The 17,998-nt window shown below is 50.1% G+C and overlaps 1 protein-coding gene across 1 annotated transcript in view; it reads right to left on the bottom strand.

The window, feature by feature from the left end:
• Positions 1–17,620, bottom strand: part of LOC137319172 (EH domain-containing protein 1) — a 33,163-nt gene extending 15,543 nt beyond the window's left edge. Inside the window, exons 1-2 of the mRNA XM_067981507.1 lie at positions 17,148–17,620; positions 8,694–8,791 (exon numbers count right to left, since the gene is read on the bottom strand). Coding sequence (XP_067837608.1) covers positions 8,694–8,791; positions 17,148–17,551 — 502 coding nt within the window. The 5' untranslated portion in view covers positions 17,552–17,620. The remainder of the gene's footprint in view (positions 1–8,693; positions 8,792–17,147) is intronic.
• Between the last annotated feature and the right edge of the window lie 378 nt (positions 17,621–17,998).

The raw sequence follows: 17,998 nt of genomic DNA, 5'->3' as shown, positions 1-17,998 counted from the left end.
GGCACATTCCAAAGAGCTTCACAGCCAGTGAAGTACTTTTGAAGTTAGTCACTTATGTAGGAAAACAGCAGCCAATTTGCACATAGTAGGGAGATGAATGCCCAGCTAATCTGTTTTTAGTGGTATTGATTGAGGGATAAATATTGGCCAGGACACCAGGAGAACTCCCCAGCTCTTCTTCCAATAGTGGCCATGGGGTCTTTTAAATCCACCTAAGAGCATGGTTTGCCATCTCATCTGAAAGACGGCACCTCCGACAGTGCAGCACTCCCTCAGTACTGAAGTGTCAGCCTGGATTATGGGTTGAAGTCCCGAAGTGGGGCTCGAACCCACAACCTTTTGACTCAAGTGAGTGCTACCACTGAGCCAAGGCTGACACCATTGATCCCATTTCTATTAGGACAGTCACTAAGACACCATGAACTCAAGCCGAGACTTGACTCTGCAGCTTTCCACCATCCCCTCTGTGGCAGGCTTCCATTTCCCATAACCCTGACCTACCAGATAGAAGCAGCCATGGGCACGCCCCACAGTTTTGTAAATAGAAGTCAATAACCAGGATACCAGAGCAAGTTTCCAAGTAGAACCCAATCCAAGCAGTTCAGATAGCAGCCAGGAGCCATCCTCACCCTCTAATTAATCGCTTTCTTCCACCAATAAGCACATGCCCCAGCTGATCTAGCATAGAGCAAGAACCACACGTGACTCGTACTAAATCCTGACACTGACTGCAGTGCTGGCACAGGGCACATTTGGCGTATTGGTACCATAACAGAAAATAAATTCATAATACTAATATTGTGCAATATTCATCCCTCAGATTGCTCCCACCCCAGTGACAGACCTGTACCCACCAGTACTGTACCCATTATACAATGACAGACCACCAGTACTGTACCCCAGTATTACACAGCTCAGATTGCTATCCCCAGACAGCATAAGTCTGTAAGGACAGAATTATGAGTTGAACAAGTGGACAGGGTAGAGAATTTCCACATGGCCATCATTACTGTACTGAAGCCAGAGTGATCAGGGCAAAACAAGGTTTATACATGTGTATGTTAGTCCACGTTCACACGACAAGCTTGGTACCGTAGCACTCCTTTTATAAAAAGGGGCATACCAGGAGCATCACTGCACTCGCAAAGTGCTAGGCAGCAAGCATGGGACGGTATCCGGGGCTTAACCAGTTAGTGCAGTTAAACTGGGAAGACCTTAACTTGTGATGAAACTGGGATCATAAGAAATACGAGCAGGAGTAGATCATCCGGCCCCTCGAGCCTGCTCCGCCATTCATCAAGATCATGGCTGATCTACCTCAATGACATTTTCCTGCACTATCCCCATATCCCTTGATGCCTTTAATAAAGAGAAATCTATTGATCTCTGTTTTGAATGTACTCAATGACTGAGCCTCCACAGCCCTCTGGGGCAGAGAATTCCAAAGATTCACCACCCTCAGTGAAGAAATTTCTCCTCATCTCAGTCCTAAATGACCTACCCCTTATTCTGAGACTGTGACCCCTGGTTCTAGACTCCCCAGCCAGGGGAAACATCCTCCCTGCATCTACCCTGTCGAGCCCTGTAAGAATTTTGTATGTTTCAATGAGATCACCTCTCATTCTTCTAAACTCGAGAGAATACAGACCTAGTCTACTCAATCTCTCCTCATACGACAATCCCACCATCCCAGGAATCAGTCTGGTGAACCTTCGTTGCACTCCCTCTATGGCAAGTATATCTTTTCTTAGGTAGACCAAACTTGTACACAATACTCCAGGCGCAGTCTCACCAAGGCCCTATATAATTGCAGTAAGGCATCTTTACTCCCGTACTCAAATCCTCTTGTAATAAAGGCCAACATACCATTTGCCTTCCTAATTGCTTGCTGCACCTGCATGTTAGCTTTCAGTGACTCATGTACAATGACACCCAGGTCCCTTTGAACATCAACATTTTCCAGTCTCTCATCTTTTAAAAAATACTCTGCATTTCTGTTTTTCCTACCAAAGTGGATAACTTCACATTTTTCCTCGTTATATTCCATCTGCCATGTTCATGCCCACTCACTTAGCTTGTCAATATCCCCTTGAAGCCTCTTTGCATCCTCCTCACAACTCACATTCCCACCTAGATTTGTGTCATCAGCAAACTTGGAAATATTACATTTGGTCCCCTCATCCAAATCATTGACATACTCAGCACTCTGCCCAGGATCAGCACAGGACTGACTAGGTTGCAGGAACACTCAATGAGGCAGCTTCTGTGCTGATGTGGTTTTAGTCTTAGGAATGCAACTGGCACACAGAGAACAATGTAGTCAGTACCCCAAGTAACTGCAATGGTACTGCCTGCACAACCAGTACAAACCTTCAGTTAAACAGAAGGGTTACATTTGTCCCACAAGTATCACTAGCAAAAGAACTGAACTGCCAAACTGTGAGAACAGTACCCATACATTCACCCATCACCCGTGCTCGCTGACCTACTTTGACTCCCAGTCCAGCAATGCCTCAATTTTAAAATTCTTATGTTGGCGTTCAAATCGCTCCTCCCTATCTCTAACCTCCTCCGACTCTAACCCTTGGAGAACTCTGCGTTCCTCAAATTCTGGGCTCTTGCACATCCCCGATTTCCATCGCCCCACCATTGGCAGCCGTGCCTTCAGCTGTCTAGGCCCTAAGCTGAGGACTTCCTTCCCTAAAACTCTCCATCTCTCTCCTCCTTTAAGATATTCCTTTAAACCTACCTCTTTGACCAAGCTTTTGGTCACCCGTCCTAATATCTCATGTGGCTCGGTGTCATATCTGTGTCTGATTACACACCGGTGAAGCGCCTTGGGACGTTTTACTACGTTAAAAGGTGCTATATAAATGCAAACTGATGCTTACAAGCAGCGAGATAACTGAACAGGACACAGAATCAGATGACCACATCCATTAACTGTTCTCAGCCAGCAAGTGACAACTTGTGTCACTGCCCTGAAGCCAAGTGAGGTATACAAACGGAACCAGGACTGTTTCTAATCACCATCCAGCTAGAAGGCGTGTGTGGGGACAGTCAATGAAAGGATCGCTCTTTGCTGTGATGGGCCCCACACCTCCGATCGAATACCCTGACACTCACTTTGCACTCAGGTGCACGTGAAAAATGGTCATTTAAGTGAAGTGGCGGAGGGCTCTGTGCAGGGCATTAGGGACAGGAGGAGGCCCTTCAGCCCCTTGAGCCTGTTCTGCCATTCAATTAGATCACGGCTGGTCTGAATCTTAACTCCATCTACCCGCCTTGGTTCCATAACCCTTAATACCCTTACCTAACAACAAAAAGTGCTTCCTGACATCACCGCTGAACAGCCTAGCTCTAATTTTAAGGTTATGCCCCCTTGCTCTGGACTCTCCCACCATCAACTCCTTCAATTATCTTAAACACCTCAATTAGATCACCCCTTTAATCTCCTATCTTTTGGGGATGGTTATGAAACACATCACCCTTAACTCCTGCCCTCAACTTCTGCATCATTGGTATCCTTTCTAAAAGGGATACAGAAGGTTATTAAGGATTGACTACTTTAATCAAACTTCATGCAGACTGCTGCTCTCACTGGTTTCGTCTTCTCTCCCAAACAGGTCTATGACACCCCGCAGGACAAAACCTGCGGGACACCAATACCAAAGCAGCCAAATATTGCTGCAACAGGCCCTTCCTAAGCACTCCTTACTCTCTGCTTTAATCCAAGCTGGCTGAGGTTACACTGTAGCTGGGTGCAGGAGAAGCCACCTTTGCTCCCTCACCTTGTCCTATAGAAAGTTTTTTTTAAGCACAGACTGAGTCGTCAGCGAGACTATGCCCATTTTAATCTGATCTAGGAATCCTTGTTACAGAGGGGCCAGTTCGAGAGAGAATATGGAGTGAATCATTAACACTAAATTCTGCAGAGTGTATCAAACATCACTCCAGCAATGCCCAGTTAATCTGCTTTAGTGGGGTTGGTTGAGGGATAAATATTGGCCCCAGGACACCCAGGGGGAAACTCTCCTGCACTTCTTCCAACAGTGCCCTGGGAATTTGTACATCCACCTTAAACTGAGGCCTCTGTCCGCCTGTTTTAACGTCTCGTCTGACAGGCAGCACCTCGAGGAGGGAGAAAGGAATCTTTTAGAAAGTGGAGATACACAGGGACAATTTTAATCTAACTCACCCATCGGGAAACTGACTGGATCGGGTGCAACACTGATTATCCACCCTGCCCGATTATACATTCCACTGGGGTTAACAGAGAGTGATACTGGACAGGGTGTAAAACCAGCATCCTGTTCCGTTTCAAACCAAGGTGGGGGTCAGGAACCTGATCTGCACTCGAGCCAGAGAGTCACATTTCCTGGTGCTGATGTAAAATTTATGCAGACTCAGAATTTCCAGTTTGTTTTGGACCAAACAATGATTTTTTAAAAAAGAGACTGAACAATGGAAGTGCTGTGGGAAAGTGACGCCAGTTCTGATTGTGATTCTCAGTGACAGGCACTCCTGCCCTGCCATTACAAGCAGCTCCTTCACAGGGTCAGCAATGCCCCCCACCCCCTGCCAAGAACAGGGATATACAACCGCCACATGGATCCTCACCAGCTGAAGCCCCGTTAAAAAACTCTGGTTCCAGTTCCTACACTCGCAGTGTAAAGAGATCATTGTGCTCTAACCTGGTTTAATCACGGTGGTTTCGTTCCCGAGCCTAGCACTTCCTGCTGAGGCTGGGACTGTATCTTCATATCCAGCTGTACAGCTAAGCTCAAGTGTACGTTTACACTCTAGCACTTTTGCTTCAACAGTATGGTGCCATCATAAAAAAAGTCTCAAAATAAAAAAGGACTTTACTCCCTGGCAATGGGCCTCACAGTTTACTGAAATCCCAGTGCCTTTTGATTTTACTAAATACGGTGATGTGCCCCACCTACCTACATAGGGAATGATGGCACTGAATCATGAATCAGACATACCCTGGGTCTACTCGTGAACGGCAGAGCCCAGACACTGAACAAGTATATTAGACTTGTAGCCAGCCCTCTGGAAGATCAGTTAACTGCCACCTGATGAGGTTACACTTTGCTAGTCTAGTTCACCAAAATAATGGAAGTGCTTTGGGTCGCGAGAGACACGACAAGGCACAATGTCAATTCAAGAGAATCTTCCAATAAAATAAAAACCTGGATGTGGCGATTGAGAAGTTGTAAAACAACTTGCAACAGCTGGCTCATTTCTCCAATCACCAAAGCCATAAACCCCAGACTATTGGGCCGAATCTTCCGACACTCAAGAACAGATACAGACCCCGTGGGTGAGCACAGCTGAAGGGACCAGAACACACCGCTCCAGGCAAGCAGGGTCCGCAGTCAGCGATACCAAAGGGGCCTTAAACTTTCCACTGACTCAGACCCTGCAAATGTGGAAATCCCCCATAAGTGTACTTGGTCTCATTCCAGCAGCACAGAGGACAGGGCAGAGCAGGTGGGGGCACCACCAAACACTACAGAAAGTCCCCCCACCCCCATGGGGCCTGCCATTCTTTCCAGGCAGAATACACCAAGCTCCTTGCTCTCCTCACCCGCAAAACACACAATTATACACACTTGACCCTGGTTCAATGGAACAGACTGGGGACAGAAAAGGTTCGATGGTCACTTTGAACTTCAAGAAATTGAGCAGGGGAACTCCACAATTTTAGGAAGTGGTGTTGGAAAGTCACATGCATTTCTCAATCATCAGAGGCTGCGCAGTAACGAGGTGCCACAGGAATAAAGCAATTCAATGCCTCTCCCCCCTCAGCCAACCCTTCACTGCAAAACCCCAAGGTTATAAGTTCAATCGATGCAGCTTCCTCAGTGTCCGCAACCAAAAGCCACAAAACCGGATCAACATCTGCAATCAGCTCCCTGGAAAGTGGTGAAAGACACTAGCGACTTCCTGTACGAACACGGCCAAGGGTCAGGGAATAGGCCTCTGCACACTGACAGCAGTCCCCAGCACTCCCTGCCGACAGTGACCCGACCCTCCTCGACCCCCGCGTCACCCCGACAGCGACCCGACCATCGCCCCCCCCACCCCGTGTCACACTCCCCACCACTGATGGCCAAGGCACAACTGCTCTATTTGAATCAGAACAGCCAGAGAGAAAGTTAATTTAATGAGGAACACAGCGATCAGGCAAATGGCCAAGATCCAGTGTGACTATAGGGTATGGGCACAAACTGACACACACTAACACAGCCTAGTGCCCCAAAGTGGATGAATTGAGCTCTCATTAACGTGTGCAACATTTCCTTCTTGGATGTTCATTACCGGCTCAAGTCAAAGGGGGAAGATTTTCAGCTCAGCTGATGCACGTCACCAGAAAGGAGGACAAACACAGACTTTACCCTGCCACACCCGACTGGGAGAAGGCTCACACAAAGGGGAGGGGGAGGCCCCACTCCACTGCAGAAGAGCAAGGAGCCATGGGTGACGGAGAGGGCAGATGTCTAACGTTAAATGCAAGATCCTCAGACAAGGCAGTGGGGAGCGTCTCCCTTTTAATTACCACGTGTACTGTGAGGAGGACACAAGGTGTCTAGAAAAGGGATATAGACAGGTTAAGTGAGTGGGCAAGAAAGTGGCAGATGGAGTATAATGTGGGGAAATGTGAGGTTATACACTTAGGTAGGAAGAATAGAAAAACAGAATATTTTTTAAAATGGTGAGAAACTATTAAATGTTGGTGTTGAGAGAGATCTGGGTGTCCTCATACAAGAAACAAAGTTAACCTGCAGGTACAGCAAGCAATTAGGAAGGCAAATGGCATGTTGGCCTTTATTGCAAGGGGGTTGGAGTACAAGGGTAAGGAAGTCTTGCTACAATTGTACAGGGCTTTGGTGAGACCACACCTGGAGTACTGTGTACAGTTTTGGTCTCCTTATCTAAGGAAGGATATATTTGCCTTAGAGGCAGTGCAATGAAGGTTCACTAGATTAATTCCTGGGATGAGAGGGTTGTCCAATGAAGAGGGGTTGAGTAGAATGGGCCTATGCTGTCTGGAGTTTAGAAGAATGAGGTGATCTCACTGAAACATGCAAGATTGTGAGAGGGCTTGACAGGGTAGATACTGTGAGGTTGTTTCTCCTGGCTGGAGAGTCTAGAACTATGGGGCATAGTGTCAGGATAAGGGGTCGGCCACTTAAGACTGAGATGAGGAGCAATTTCTTCACTCAGGGTTTGAATCTTTGGAATTCTCTAACCTCGAGGGCTGTGGATGCTCAGTCGTTGAATATGTTCAAGGCTGAGATCGATAGATTTTGGACTCTAGTGGAATCAAGGGATATGGGTATCGGGCAGGAAAGTGGAGTTGAGGTCAAAGACCAGCCATGATCTTATTGAATGGTGGATCAGGCTAGAGGGCCGTATGGCCGACTCCTATTTATGTTCTTATACACAGCTTCGATCAAAGTTCTTCGGCAATTTCAGTCATGTGGTGCAACACAGTGGAGTCCTGCTGCATCTCAGTGAAACGGGGTGATTTCTTGTATTCGTAGCAGGGGAAGACACTGAACTAACGCCAAGAACTCCCTGTTAACCTAATCTCATGACGGCGTCTGTTCGTGCTGGAGTATGGACCCAAGGGTATCTCCCATGCCAGTCAATACAGTTGGGGTGCAGGGGACCTGTAGTTACAGTCTGGGGTACAGGCGCTATACAAGTGCAAGTCTTTTGTATGCAGGAGACTGAGGGGGGTGGGGCGAGGGACTCACAGCACAGTTAGAACACTGTACCATTACTGCAACGCCATCACATCCCCACCCAGCCTCTGCACAGATCCAAATGGGGAACTAGCCCATTGCACCAGACAGCCCACAATCCACCACTGACTAGCAATCTTGGAGAGAGGGGACCACTATGGGGATAAAACGTCATGGGCGAGAATGCTTGAAGCTTGGGGGAGCTTCATCAAACTGTGCGAGATGCAGTCTGAATGTGTGCACTTGCCAACCAAAAGCAAAAGTGCAGATAGCTCTCATTTTCAGGGTCAGTGACACTCAACAGCATGTGTTCAGGGGAAACAATCAGATTCTCACCGCTGACTGGGAGCTACATTCAGCGGCACTGCACACACCCGAAAGTATTTACCCAAAACACCTCATCAGCGCCTAAGGGGCAAACAGCGACCGGGGTGAGGGATTTGCCAACAGTCAGCAGCAGGCATACCCTGGAGGAAGGCCTGTCAATCGGGAGATGACCCATGCCCGACTGCGCACGAGCTGCAATTCCATTGCGACAGATCCCACGCGGTCAGGAATCTTGGCGGAAGGGCTAGGGCAGCCGGGAGACCAAACGGAAATTTATCAGGTAACTGGCTCGAGAAAAGCTGATCCAGGCAAGTAATTCACGGTGGTGAAAAGGTGCAAATTCAAATGGACACCGGCTTAAAACAAAAAAGGGATTCAGGAGAAAGGAGAAAAGGCAGGGAAACAGCAGGTGGACGCAAACGATCCCATGGCACTATTTCGAAGAGGAGGAGGAGAGTTTTCCCCGGTGTGCTGGCCAATATTTATCCCTCAACCAACAGCACAAACAGACTATCTGGTCACTGCCCTATATCCAGCTCTAACTTCTGCTGTATGAACGGGAGGAGAGAGTCAGACCCCAGGCACTGCCCCAAATCCAGCCCTTACCTCTGCTGATTCGCTGCTTCTCTCCAGATAAGATACCCGGGGTGTCAATGATGCTGATACTCTCCAGGACCGGGTTAGGCAGCTGTGCACAGTTAAACCTGAGCAGAAGGAAAAGGGGCAAAAAAAAGTCAGTACAACGAAAAGCTGAAAATCCTTTCCTCCTACACAGCTCCAATGAGTTAGTTAGTTAGCCCCACCACTATATGATCTGTACGAGCCACTGGCTGGATTCGGGGATTGCACCATGTTAGAAAGTTTCTGTTTAGAATGCAGAACTCCATTTACTCTTTCAAAAACTCCCATTAAGACCTTCAACTATCGAGCAGTAGTGGTCAATGTGACCACGTTCCCTCCCCCGTTATATCCACCGATCAGTCATTGATTAACAAGCAGACCATCCAGTAACCATCCCAAGCTGTTCAGTACGACACCGGGCCCTGTTCAATTCATGCAGCATGCACCAGATCCATTCCGAGGAGCTGTAAAACAGCGGGACCACCATCATTCTCCGGCAGAGCTGAAAGGGCAGATGCACCAGCTCAGGCGTAACTTGGCGATCGGTCCACGGTCAGGACGATGGGAGAGGGTCTCAGACTGGTCAAAATTGTCTGAGACGGCAGAACAAAAAGGAGCTAGCATTCAAGAACGATCAGGATCCAAGTGACTATTTAGGGAAACTGTGCTCAAAGCATCACGGTTCCATTTCATTAAATGAACAGGAATTTGGGATCAATGCAAGTTTAGGAATACGCAGGACATCAACAGCACTGACCACCGGGTCCCAAACCAGTGTTTAAATGGTTAGAGCATTGGTTTTAAAGGGTGCAGACATACAGCAGAATAAAAACAAGGTCAAGACATGAACTTGCTGAGATATGGCAGTGAAGACTGAACGGTTTGGATTACTCCCTCACTCGAACTGCAAGAAGCCTTCGCTTCTACAGAGCGGAAATTCACATACATTTTCATCCAGGGCTCAAAACTCAAGCTATAGCAGGTATAGGCACTCCAAGACGCTGGTAAAACCATGGCCAAGAATCGAGGCGGGTCAGACAAACAATCTCCATTCAGCTTCCATATGCATTAACGTCCTGCAGCACTGGGACACACCGTCTATCCCACACAACGGAGCCTCCAATCCCAGGCAAACCTGCGGCAGAGGACTTGGGAGCAACATGGGCAGAGGCCCGAGAGGAGGTCCCGATAAAGCCACACTACACGATGCGCCATTCTGCATGGGACCCTTTAATCAACAACTTGTATTTATACAGAGCCTTTAACATCCCAGGGAGCTTCTCAGGTGTGTTATCAGACTCAATGTGACACCAAGCCACATAAGGAGTTATTAGGATAGGTAACCAAAAGCTTGGTCAGAGGTGGGTTTTAAAGAGCATCTTAAACCCCTCCATCTCTCCTTTTAAGGAGGAAATTCTAGAGCTTAGGGCCTAGGCAGCTGAAGGCATGGCCAATGGTGGGGCGATTAAAAATCAAGGATGCGCAAGAGGCCAGAATTGGAGGAGCGCAGAGATCTGAGATTATAGGGCTGGAGGAGGTTACTAGATAGGGAGGGGCAAGGCCATGGAGAGATTTGAAGATGAGGATGGAGAATTTTAAAATCAAGGTGTTGCCGGACCAGGAGCCAATATAGATTCACAAATAGGGCTGTGCCAAGACTATGTGTTAGTGAGAATTTAAATTCTTAAGACAGGCAAATCAAGAGTGCACTATAAACAGTCACAGCCCCAGTGGTGGGATGGGGGGCAGAACTCAGCCACGTTTCCAATCCACGCGGAACGGTTACAATCATTTAATGCTGCCAAATAATAATAAAAAAAATCTGCATTCCTCGCAAGATTAGCTCAAAATGGAAAGTATTTCAAGCAAGTGGCCCTCTGCCCATTTAGTGCAGTAATGGGAAATCTACACCAGTCGGCAGCTTTCCTGGTAATCAGCTGCAGATCTCGATAACAATTCTGTCTCCTCAGCAAGTTCAATCCTGCAACTCAGAGCGACAGTCTCAGAACCAACACCAAATCACAGCAGTGATTAGCATGAGTCAAGCTGCTGAAGCAAGGGACAACATGGCAGTGCAAGAACCTGGGTGAGAGGCCAAGGCCCAAAGTGCAGGGCATTAAACCACGGTGAAGATCAGAGGTTAGAGGATGGCAAGCTTGGGTCCGCAGAGCTTGGCACAATAGGGCTGAGGGAGACACACAACCTGCGCGCACACTGCCATCTACCACAAGGCACGCTGTTTCCAACTAGTACACAGGCACTGTTCAGGTTTGAAGAAGCAGGCTGACACATACAGGACACAGTCTTGAATAGATACTTGACAAAAAGATTGCGCATTTCTCAAATTCTGGGGCTGGTCTGTGCTTTGAGAATAATGTAATTAAAAGCAAATTAAATCACCACCCCAAACCATCTGTGGGGAACTTAGAACAGGAGTAGCCAGTTCCGCCATTCAATTAGATCATGGCTGATCTGTATCTTATCGCCATCTATCCGCCTTGGCTCTGTAACCCTTAATACCCTTGCCTAACAAAAATCTATCAATCTCAATTTTGAAATTTTCAATTGACCCCCAGCATCAACAGTTTCTTGGGGAGAGTGTTCCAGATTTTGGGGGAAGTGTGTTCCAGATTTCCACCCCACTTGTGTGAAGAAGTGCTTCCTGACATCACCCCTGAACAGCCTGGCTCTACTTTTAAGGTTACACCCCCTTGTTCTGGACTCCCCCCACCAGAGGAAATAGTTTCTCTATCAATCCTATCAACTCCTTTAATCATCTAAAGCAATGTTGATCAAATCAGCCCTTAATCTTCTCTACTCAAGCGAATACAAGTCTAGTCTATGCAATCTCGCCCCATAATTTAACCCTTTTAGTGAAACATCCTTTACTGACAGGATTTCCCAACGCTCCCCCCAACCCCGCCCCCCCCCAAACTGAGCAGCACACCACTCCTCTCCCTTCCCCACCCACTGGAAACTAAATACACTACCTCACTGTACAGTACAACCAGAAACTCCGTCCCATTAATGGTTCCCCCCCCAAATACAGTTCCCTGGGCACCAACACCCTCCAGCGTCTCCCTCAAATCTGTGAGCATCGCTGGCCTATCCGACTGACAAGATCAGCCAACGTCGGGACATACGGAGCCCTTCTCACCTGACAGCGCTTCCATCCCATCCCATGGTCTTATTCCGAAGCACAGGCTCTATTAACCTTCGCCGCTGCCCCCCCACCTCCTCAACCCCCCAGGAAAAACCCATCACGCTGAAAGAGGCAGACGGAGAGCAGCAAAAACCCACAACGTTCACCAACCAAAAGAGGAACCCAAGAGAATGCAGTAGTCCACTGGTTTATCTCACTGAATTCCTGCCATGCCACAGAATCTTTTTGAAAGTTCCGTCAGGGGAAACTCCCTGGGAATTACTTTAAATAAGGTCCAATGTCAATGACCCTTGCATTAACTTCAGGGGGAAATCACTCGATGCCACCTCTGCTTTGAGCTCTGTTCCTCGCTAATGTCCACCCCTTTCTTGGGGGTCCAAAATCTCAACAACCCTGGGGTACAGGTTGAAAAACCAGGAAGCTTGGGATTCAAAAGGCCTGTGGACAGTAAAAGGCCGTGGGAACCAATGGCTCAGACTAGAAGGCAGTGCAATAAGTCTCGATTTCAACAGTGAGGACAAAAATATATGCAGGACAGGGTATTCGGAGTGGAGGAGTTTTGACCATAGCGTTACTGATAAAATAGGCAATCTGTAATGTGTCCAGGAGAGAGGGGGGGGGATAGAAGAGCCTCTGTAGATACAGGATCAGAATTCCTGAGCAATAGAGGGAATCAGGAGCTGAGCAGACAGCAGACTCCAGACGGCAAAAAGGAATCTGTGTGGCACTATATGCTCCGACACTGGCAATAAACAAGTTTCTCTTTCAGTTTAAGCCCCAGCCTGTTACACCTGCCTACTAAAACCAGTAAGCAATTAGACAGCATGGAATTAGTTATGCCAAACACAAAACTGGGTAACAAACAGAGCAAAAGGCAAAGACATCAGACTGGTTAATGTACAGAGCAAGATGCAAACACATCAAACTGGGTAAGGTACAGAGCAATGGGCAAACAATTCAGATGTGGAGCCTTTGTCAGATTAACTCAGCTTTTCTCCCTGCAGATAGACTATTGCTCTAGTGTTTCCTGTTTTTTGTTCCCAGCATGTGTTTTGTCTGAAAAGACCCATCAACCAGCAACTAAAAGTGCACAGTCCCACTTCAAAACATTTTCGCTAAGCCCCCAACGTTATCACAGACTCCAAACTGAGGCTGTTTTTCATTTAGTATCTGAACAGCACTGCATCAAGACCAGGGGAAGTGGCTTGTCAAAGCAATGAGAGCAGAATCCTGACCAGCCTAGCAATCAGAGGGCCGACAGGATTCTGCTGTCATAGTTTACATTACACATCCTCCTTCACAGCTCGCCTCTATTCAAGAAACACATCTCCATCCCCTGCTGATTAATCATCCACATATAGTAGTGGCACCCGGCAGATCCCTGTATTTAAAGTGGCCTGTAAGTAAATTGTGACTTACTCCGGAGCTACGCACCAGCTCTGCTTACTGACACTCAAAGGCTTACAGTGCTTGTCTAAGTGGTACTCACTGCTCACGTAACTGTGGCAATCTATACATCAAACCTCAGACCAGCACCTTCCAATTGTAGTCCACCATTCCATCTCCCTCTGGGGCTCCAATTAAGGCTCTGGTCATGGGATGGTTAGAGGCGGGGCAGCTATCCCAGCATCGCTACCGGGAGTGAAGGGGCAGCTATCCCAGCATCCAGAAATAGAACCAGCTTTTAACTGCGAAGTGCCCTGCCCTCACTTAGCAACAGCTGCACCATTGAAAGCCCAGAGCTCCCAGTGTGGGGGAATCTCAGGTGGATCCACACCCCAGTACTGCAGGACATTGGAGCCGAGTGGCCGGGGTGCATAAACAGCAGCAATTATGTGCTTGTAACACAGGTGGGTTCACAAACAGTGGGGCCAATCTTCATCCAACCCACCCACTGGGAAACGGAGAATCGGGTGCAACGCTGGTTTTACACCCCGTCCGATTTTACCCGCCATTGAAGTCAGTATGGAGCGTCCCATCCGATCCCATGCGTCACCCACCCAGTGAGGGAGGTTAAAGTTACTCTCAGGAAGGCTGAACCCATCCCCATGACTGTGTACCCAGGGCAAACATTCCCACACTAACCCTTCTTTACCTCTAGTGCACTTCCAGTTCATCTTTTCACTACCTGTACATCCTACTGGAAATCAAACTGCTGGACTGGTGCCAGCACTGAGCAGTTGCAAGGTTGGAGCAGAGACTTCAGAATCCAGACCCCACACCTTCACATCAGCATTCCAGTAAAGGAGGATACAGGAGCCACAGAGCACAGGGTTAAATGCAGACTCCTGTGAAGCCCACAGACAGACAAGCAGGAGCCACTTACACCATAGACCTCCACCCACAGCCAAATCTGGGCTGGATTCACAGCAGAAGGAATGCATGTGAAAGATCATTACTCACCCAGGCACTACACACAATACATGGGCAGGCACCTCTGGAGCTTGGGGGGGGGGGGGGGGGGGTAGAGGAGGGGGCTCGTTTACACACAGTACACCGAATAAGACGGTACAGCAACCCATCTCGGCTCCTCCACCCAATCAAACCCTCCCCTCCTGCCCAGAATCCAGGGCACGCGTCGATCATGAAGAATCTCTGACAGCAGCCCTAAATTCCCCACTTTGACCCCGTGCCCCCTTGTATTAGTCACAGCACAGCTTGAAGTAGCACACATCCACTATCAGCCCTCCTTCTCCAGGCCCCCCCCCAGCCAGTACCCCAGTCCTTCCTGGCATCAACACTTAGGATGAACTCTTGACCCAATAACTTCACTGCCTTTGGGTGACTCAGAGGCCACAAGATAATTCTGCTTTGCTCCTGGTTCTATTCCTTCGTGCTCCACTTTCCTCCATTATGAAAAAAAAATCAAACTATTGAGCACAATATAAATGCAAGTATTCAGTTAACTCCCTTCTTTCTACAATCTTTAATTCATTTCCTTTCATTGGTAGCCCTATCATCAGTTAAATAGCAGCTCACATTAAGGCATGTTCAATACAATAGTCTCCACTATTGGGGAACTACAATCACTTGCTCGAGGAGTCCCAATCCATCTAAGATCACAGCCACGTCCCCAGCCCGGGGACGCAGACATTTTAAACCCTTAAATCAGAGCACAGGGTCAGAGAAAATACCGGCGGAGAAGGGCAATGAGCCTAGTCCCAATCCGACAGGTCAAACAAAGAGGCAATGGGAAATGTCAGAGCGGAGTGACCAGAGGGTGGTACTAACCCCACAGCTGCAGTCCTTGGCACTGGTCAGGGAGCACACCCATTCCTTCAGGGACCAGGGAGTTACAGCATCCCCTAACAGAGGGGAAAAATGAGAGAGTGTCCCTCTAGGCAGCCGGAGCACACTTTTATAGTAACATTCAGAATTTATAATCAAAATACCATTTTAAATCAGTAAACACAAGACCTTTGCCCCATTAAAAGGGACTTTAACTATGATTTATCTTACATGATCACGTCCCTTTTATAAAAGAACACCGAAGGCATTCAGCTTTCTGAAGGGTTTCTTGGGGTCGACGACCAGCGTGTTGCTTTCGAAGATCTTACTCCTCCCTGTCCCTCCATTAAAAGGGAGCCCCCACCAGTACACACCCCTACCCCTCCATTAAAAAGGACCCACACCGGTGCTCCCCCTTACCCCCTGCATTAAAAGGGACCACCACCTGGGACCCCCCCCTTCCATTGAAAGGGACCTACACCCAGGACACCCCCCCCCCCCCCCACTCCTTTAAAAAGGGACCATCACCCAGGAACCCCCTCCCCTCCATTGAAAGGGACCATCACCCAGGAACCCCCTCCCCTCCATTGAAAGGGACCACCACCCAGGAACCACCCCCTTCCATTAGAAAGGGATCACCACCCAGGTACCCCCCCCCCCTCCATTAAAAAGGGACCTCCACCCAGGACCCCCCCCCCCTCCATTAAAGGGACCGCCTTTCCATTGAAAGGGACCGATACCCAGGAATTCCCCCCCCTTCCATTGAAAGGGACCGACACCCAGGAATGCCCCCCCCCCCCTTCCACTGAAAGGGACCGACACCCAGGAACCCCCCCTCCATTAAAAAGGGACCTACACCCAGGACACCCCCCCCACTCCTTTAAAAAGGGACCACCATCACCCAGGAACCCCCTCCCCTCCATTGAAAGGGACTACCACCCAGGAATTTCCCCCCCCCCCTTCCAGTGAAAGGGACCGCCACCCAGGAACCCCCCCTCCATTAAAAAGGGACCTACACCCAGGACACCCCCCCCCCCCCACTCCTTTAAAAAGGGACCACCATCACCCAGGAACCCCCCCCCACTCCATTGAAAGGGACCACCACCCAGGAACTCCCCCCCCCCCATTAAAAAGGGACCACCACCCAGGAACCCCCTCCCCTTCCATTGAAAGGGACCACCACCCAGGACCCCCCCCTCCATTAAAGGGACCCGCCTTTCCACTGAAAGGGACCGACACCCAGGAATTTCCCCCCCCTTCCATTGAAAGGGACTGCCACCCAGGAACCCCCCCCCCCCTCCATTAAAAAGGGACCGCCACCCAGGAACCCCCCCCCCCCCCCTCCATTAAAAAGGGACCGCCACCCAGGAACCCCCTCCCCTTCATTGAAAGGGACCGCCACCCAGGAACCCCCTCCCCTTCATTGAAAGGGACCGCCACCCAGGAACCCCCTCCCCTTCATTGAAAGGGACCACCACCCAGGAACCCCCTCCCCTTCATTGAAAGGGACCACCACCCAGGAACCCCCTCCCCTTCATTGAAAGGGACCACCACCCAGGAACCCCCTCCCCTTCATTGAAAGGGACCACCACCCAGGAACCCCCTCCCCTTCATTGAAAGGGACCACCACCCAGGAACCCCCTCCCCTTCATTGAAAGCGACCACCACCCAGGAGCCCCCTCCTCTTCCATTAAAAAGGGACCGCCACCCAGGACCCCCCCCCCTCCATTAAAGGGACCGCCACCCAGGACCCCCCCCCTCCATTAAAGGGACCGCCACCCAGGGACCCCCCCCTCCATTAAAGGGACCGCCACCCAGGGACCCCCCCCCTCCATTAAAGGGACCGCCACCCAGGACCCCCCCCCTCCATTAAAGGGACCGCCTTTCCATTAAAAAGGACTGTCACCCGGGACCCCCACTTCCATTAAAGGGACCCCACTACTTTCCATTAAAGGGACCCCACTACTTTCCATTAAAGGGACCCCACTACTTTCCATTAAAGGGACCCCACTACTTTCCATTAAAGGGACCCCACCCCATTACTTTACCTGTTGAGGAAGGCGTTGCCGAAGGCGTTCAGCTTTCGGAAGGGCTTCTTGGGGTCGACGACCAGCGCGTTGCCGGGCACCACACCGTCCTGCTCGCCGTGCATGACGGCGATGAAGGAGTCGGTGGTGGGCTCGGGCCCGATGCGCATGCCGGGGAAGTCCTGCTCGATGAGGTGGCGGATGAAGGTGGTCTTGCCGGTCGAGTACTGGCCGACCAGCAGCACCATGGGCTTGTTGTCGAAGTCGGCCTCCTCCAGGGCGGGCGAGTGGAAGTCATGGAAGCGGTAGCTCTCCTCCAGCGGCAGCAGCTTCTGCGCGTACAGCCGCTTCAGGCCCTCGCTGACGGTCTGGAAGAGCTCGGGCTCCTTCTTGCGCCGCGCGTCCTTCCCCATCCAGCTGAACATGGCGCCGGGCTTCGCTTCCAACCCTCACCTCCCGCTCCAACCGCCACCGCCGCACTGCGCCTGCGCGCCGTTCCCCCCCGCCCAGCCTTAAATGGCCCAGCCCGGTGGGCGGGGCCTCCGCTAAGCACGCGGGTGGGTGGGCGGGGCCTCCGCCGTGGTGGAGGGGCGGGGCCTCCGCCGTGGTGGGTGGGCGGGGCCACCGCCGCGCTCGCGGGTGGGTGGGCGGGGCCTCCGCCGCGCTCGCGGAACTCCGACGCCCCGCCCACCATCACGTGGCCGCTCCCTCCTCCCCCCCCCCCACCGCCCTTTGTGACATCATCGCCTCTGCTTCCATTCAGCCCCACCCCCCCCCCAACCAGGCTCAATTCAGCTATTGGAATTTATCAGGTTAGGATAAATCTATACTGAGTAATACCGACCCCGAACGTTCACGCCCTGCGCCGCCTG

The sequence above is a fragment of the Heptranchias perlo genome, unplaced genomic scaffold (assembly GCF_035084215.1).
Source record: "Heptranchias perlo isolate sHepPer1 unplaced genomic scaffold, sHepPer1.hap1 HAP1_SCAFFOLD_753, whole genome shotgun sequence".
NCBI lineage: Eukaryota > Metazoa > Chordata > Chondrichthyes > Hexanchiformes > Hexanchidae > Heptranchias > Heptranchias perlo.
The sequence above is the reverse complement of the archived record's forward strand: the minus strand, read 5'-3'. Positions and strand labels throughout refer to the sequence as shown.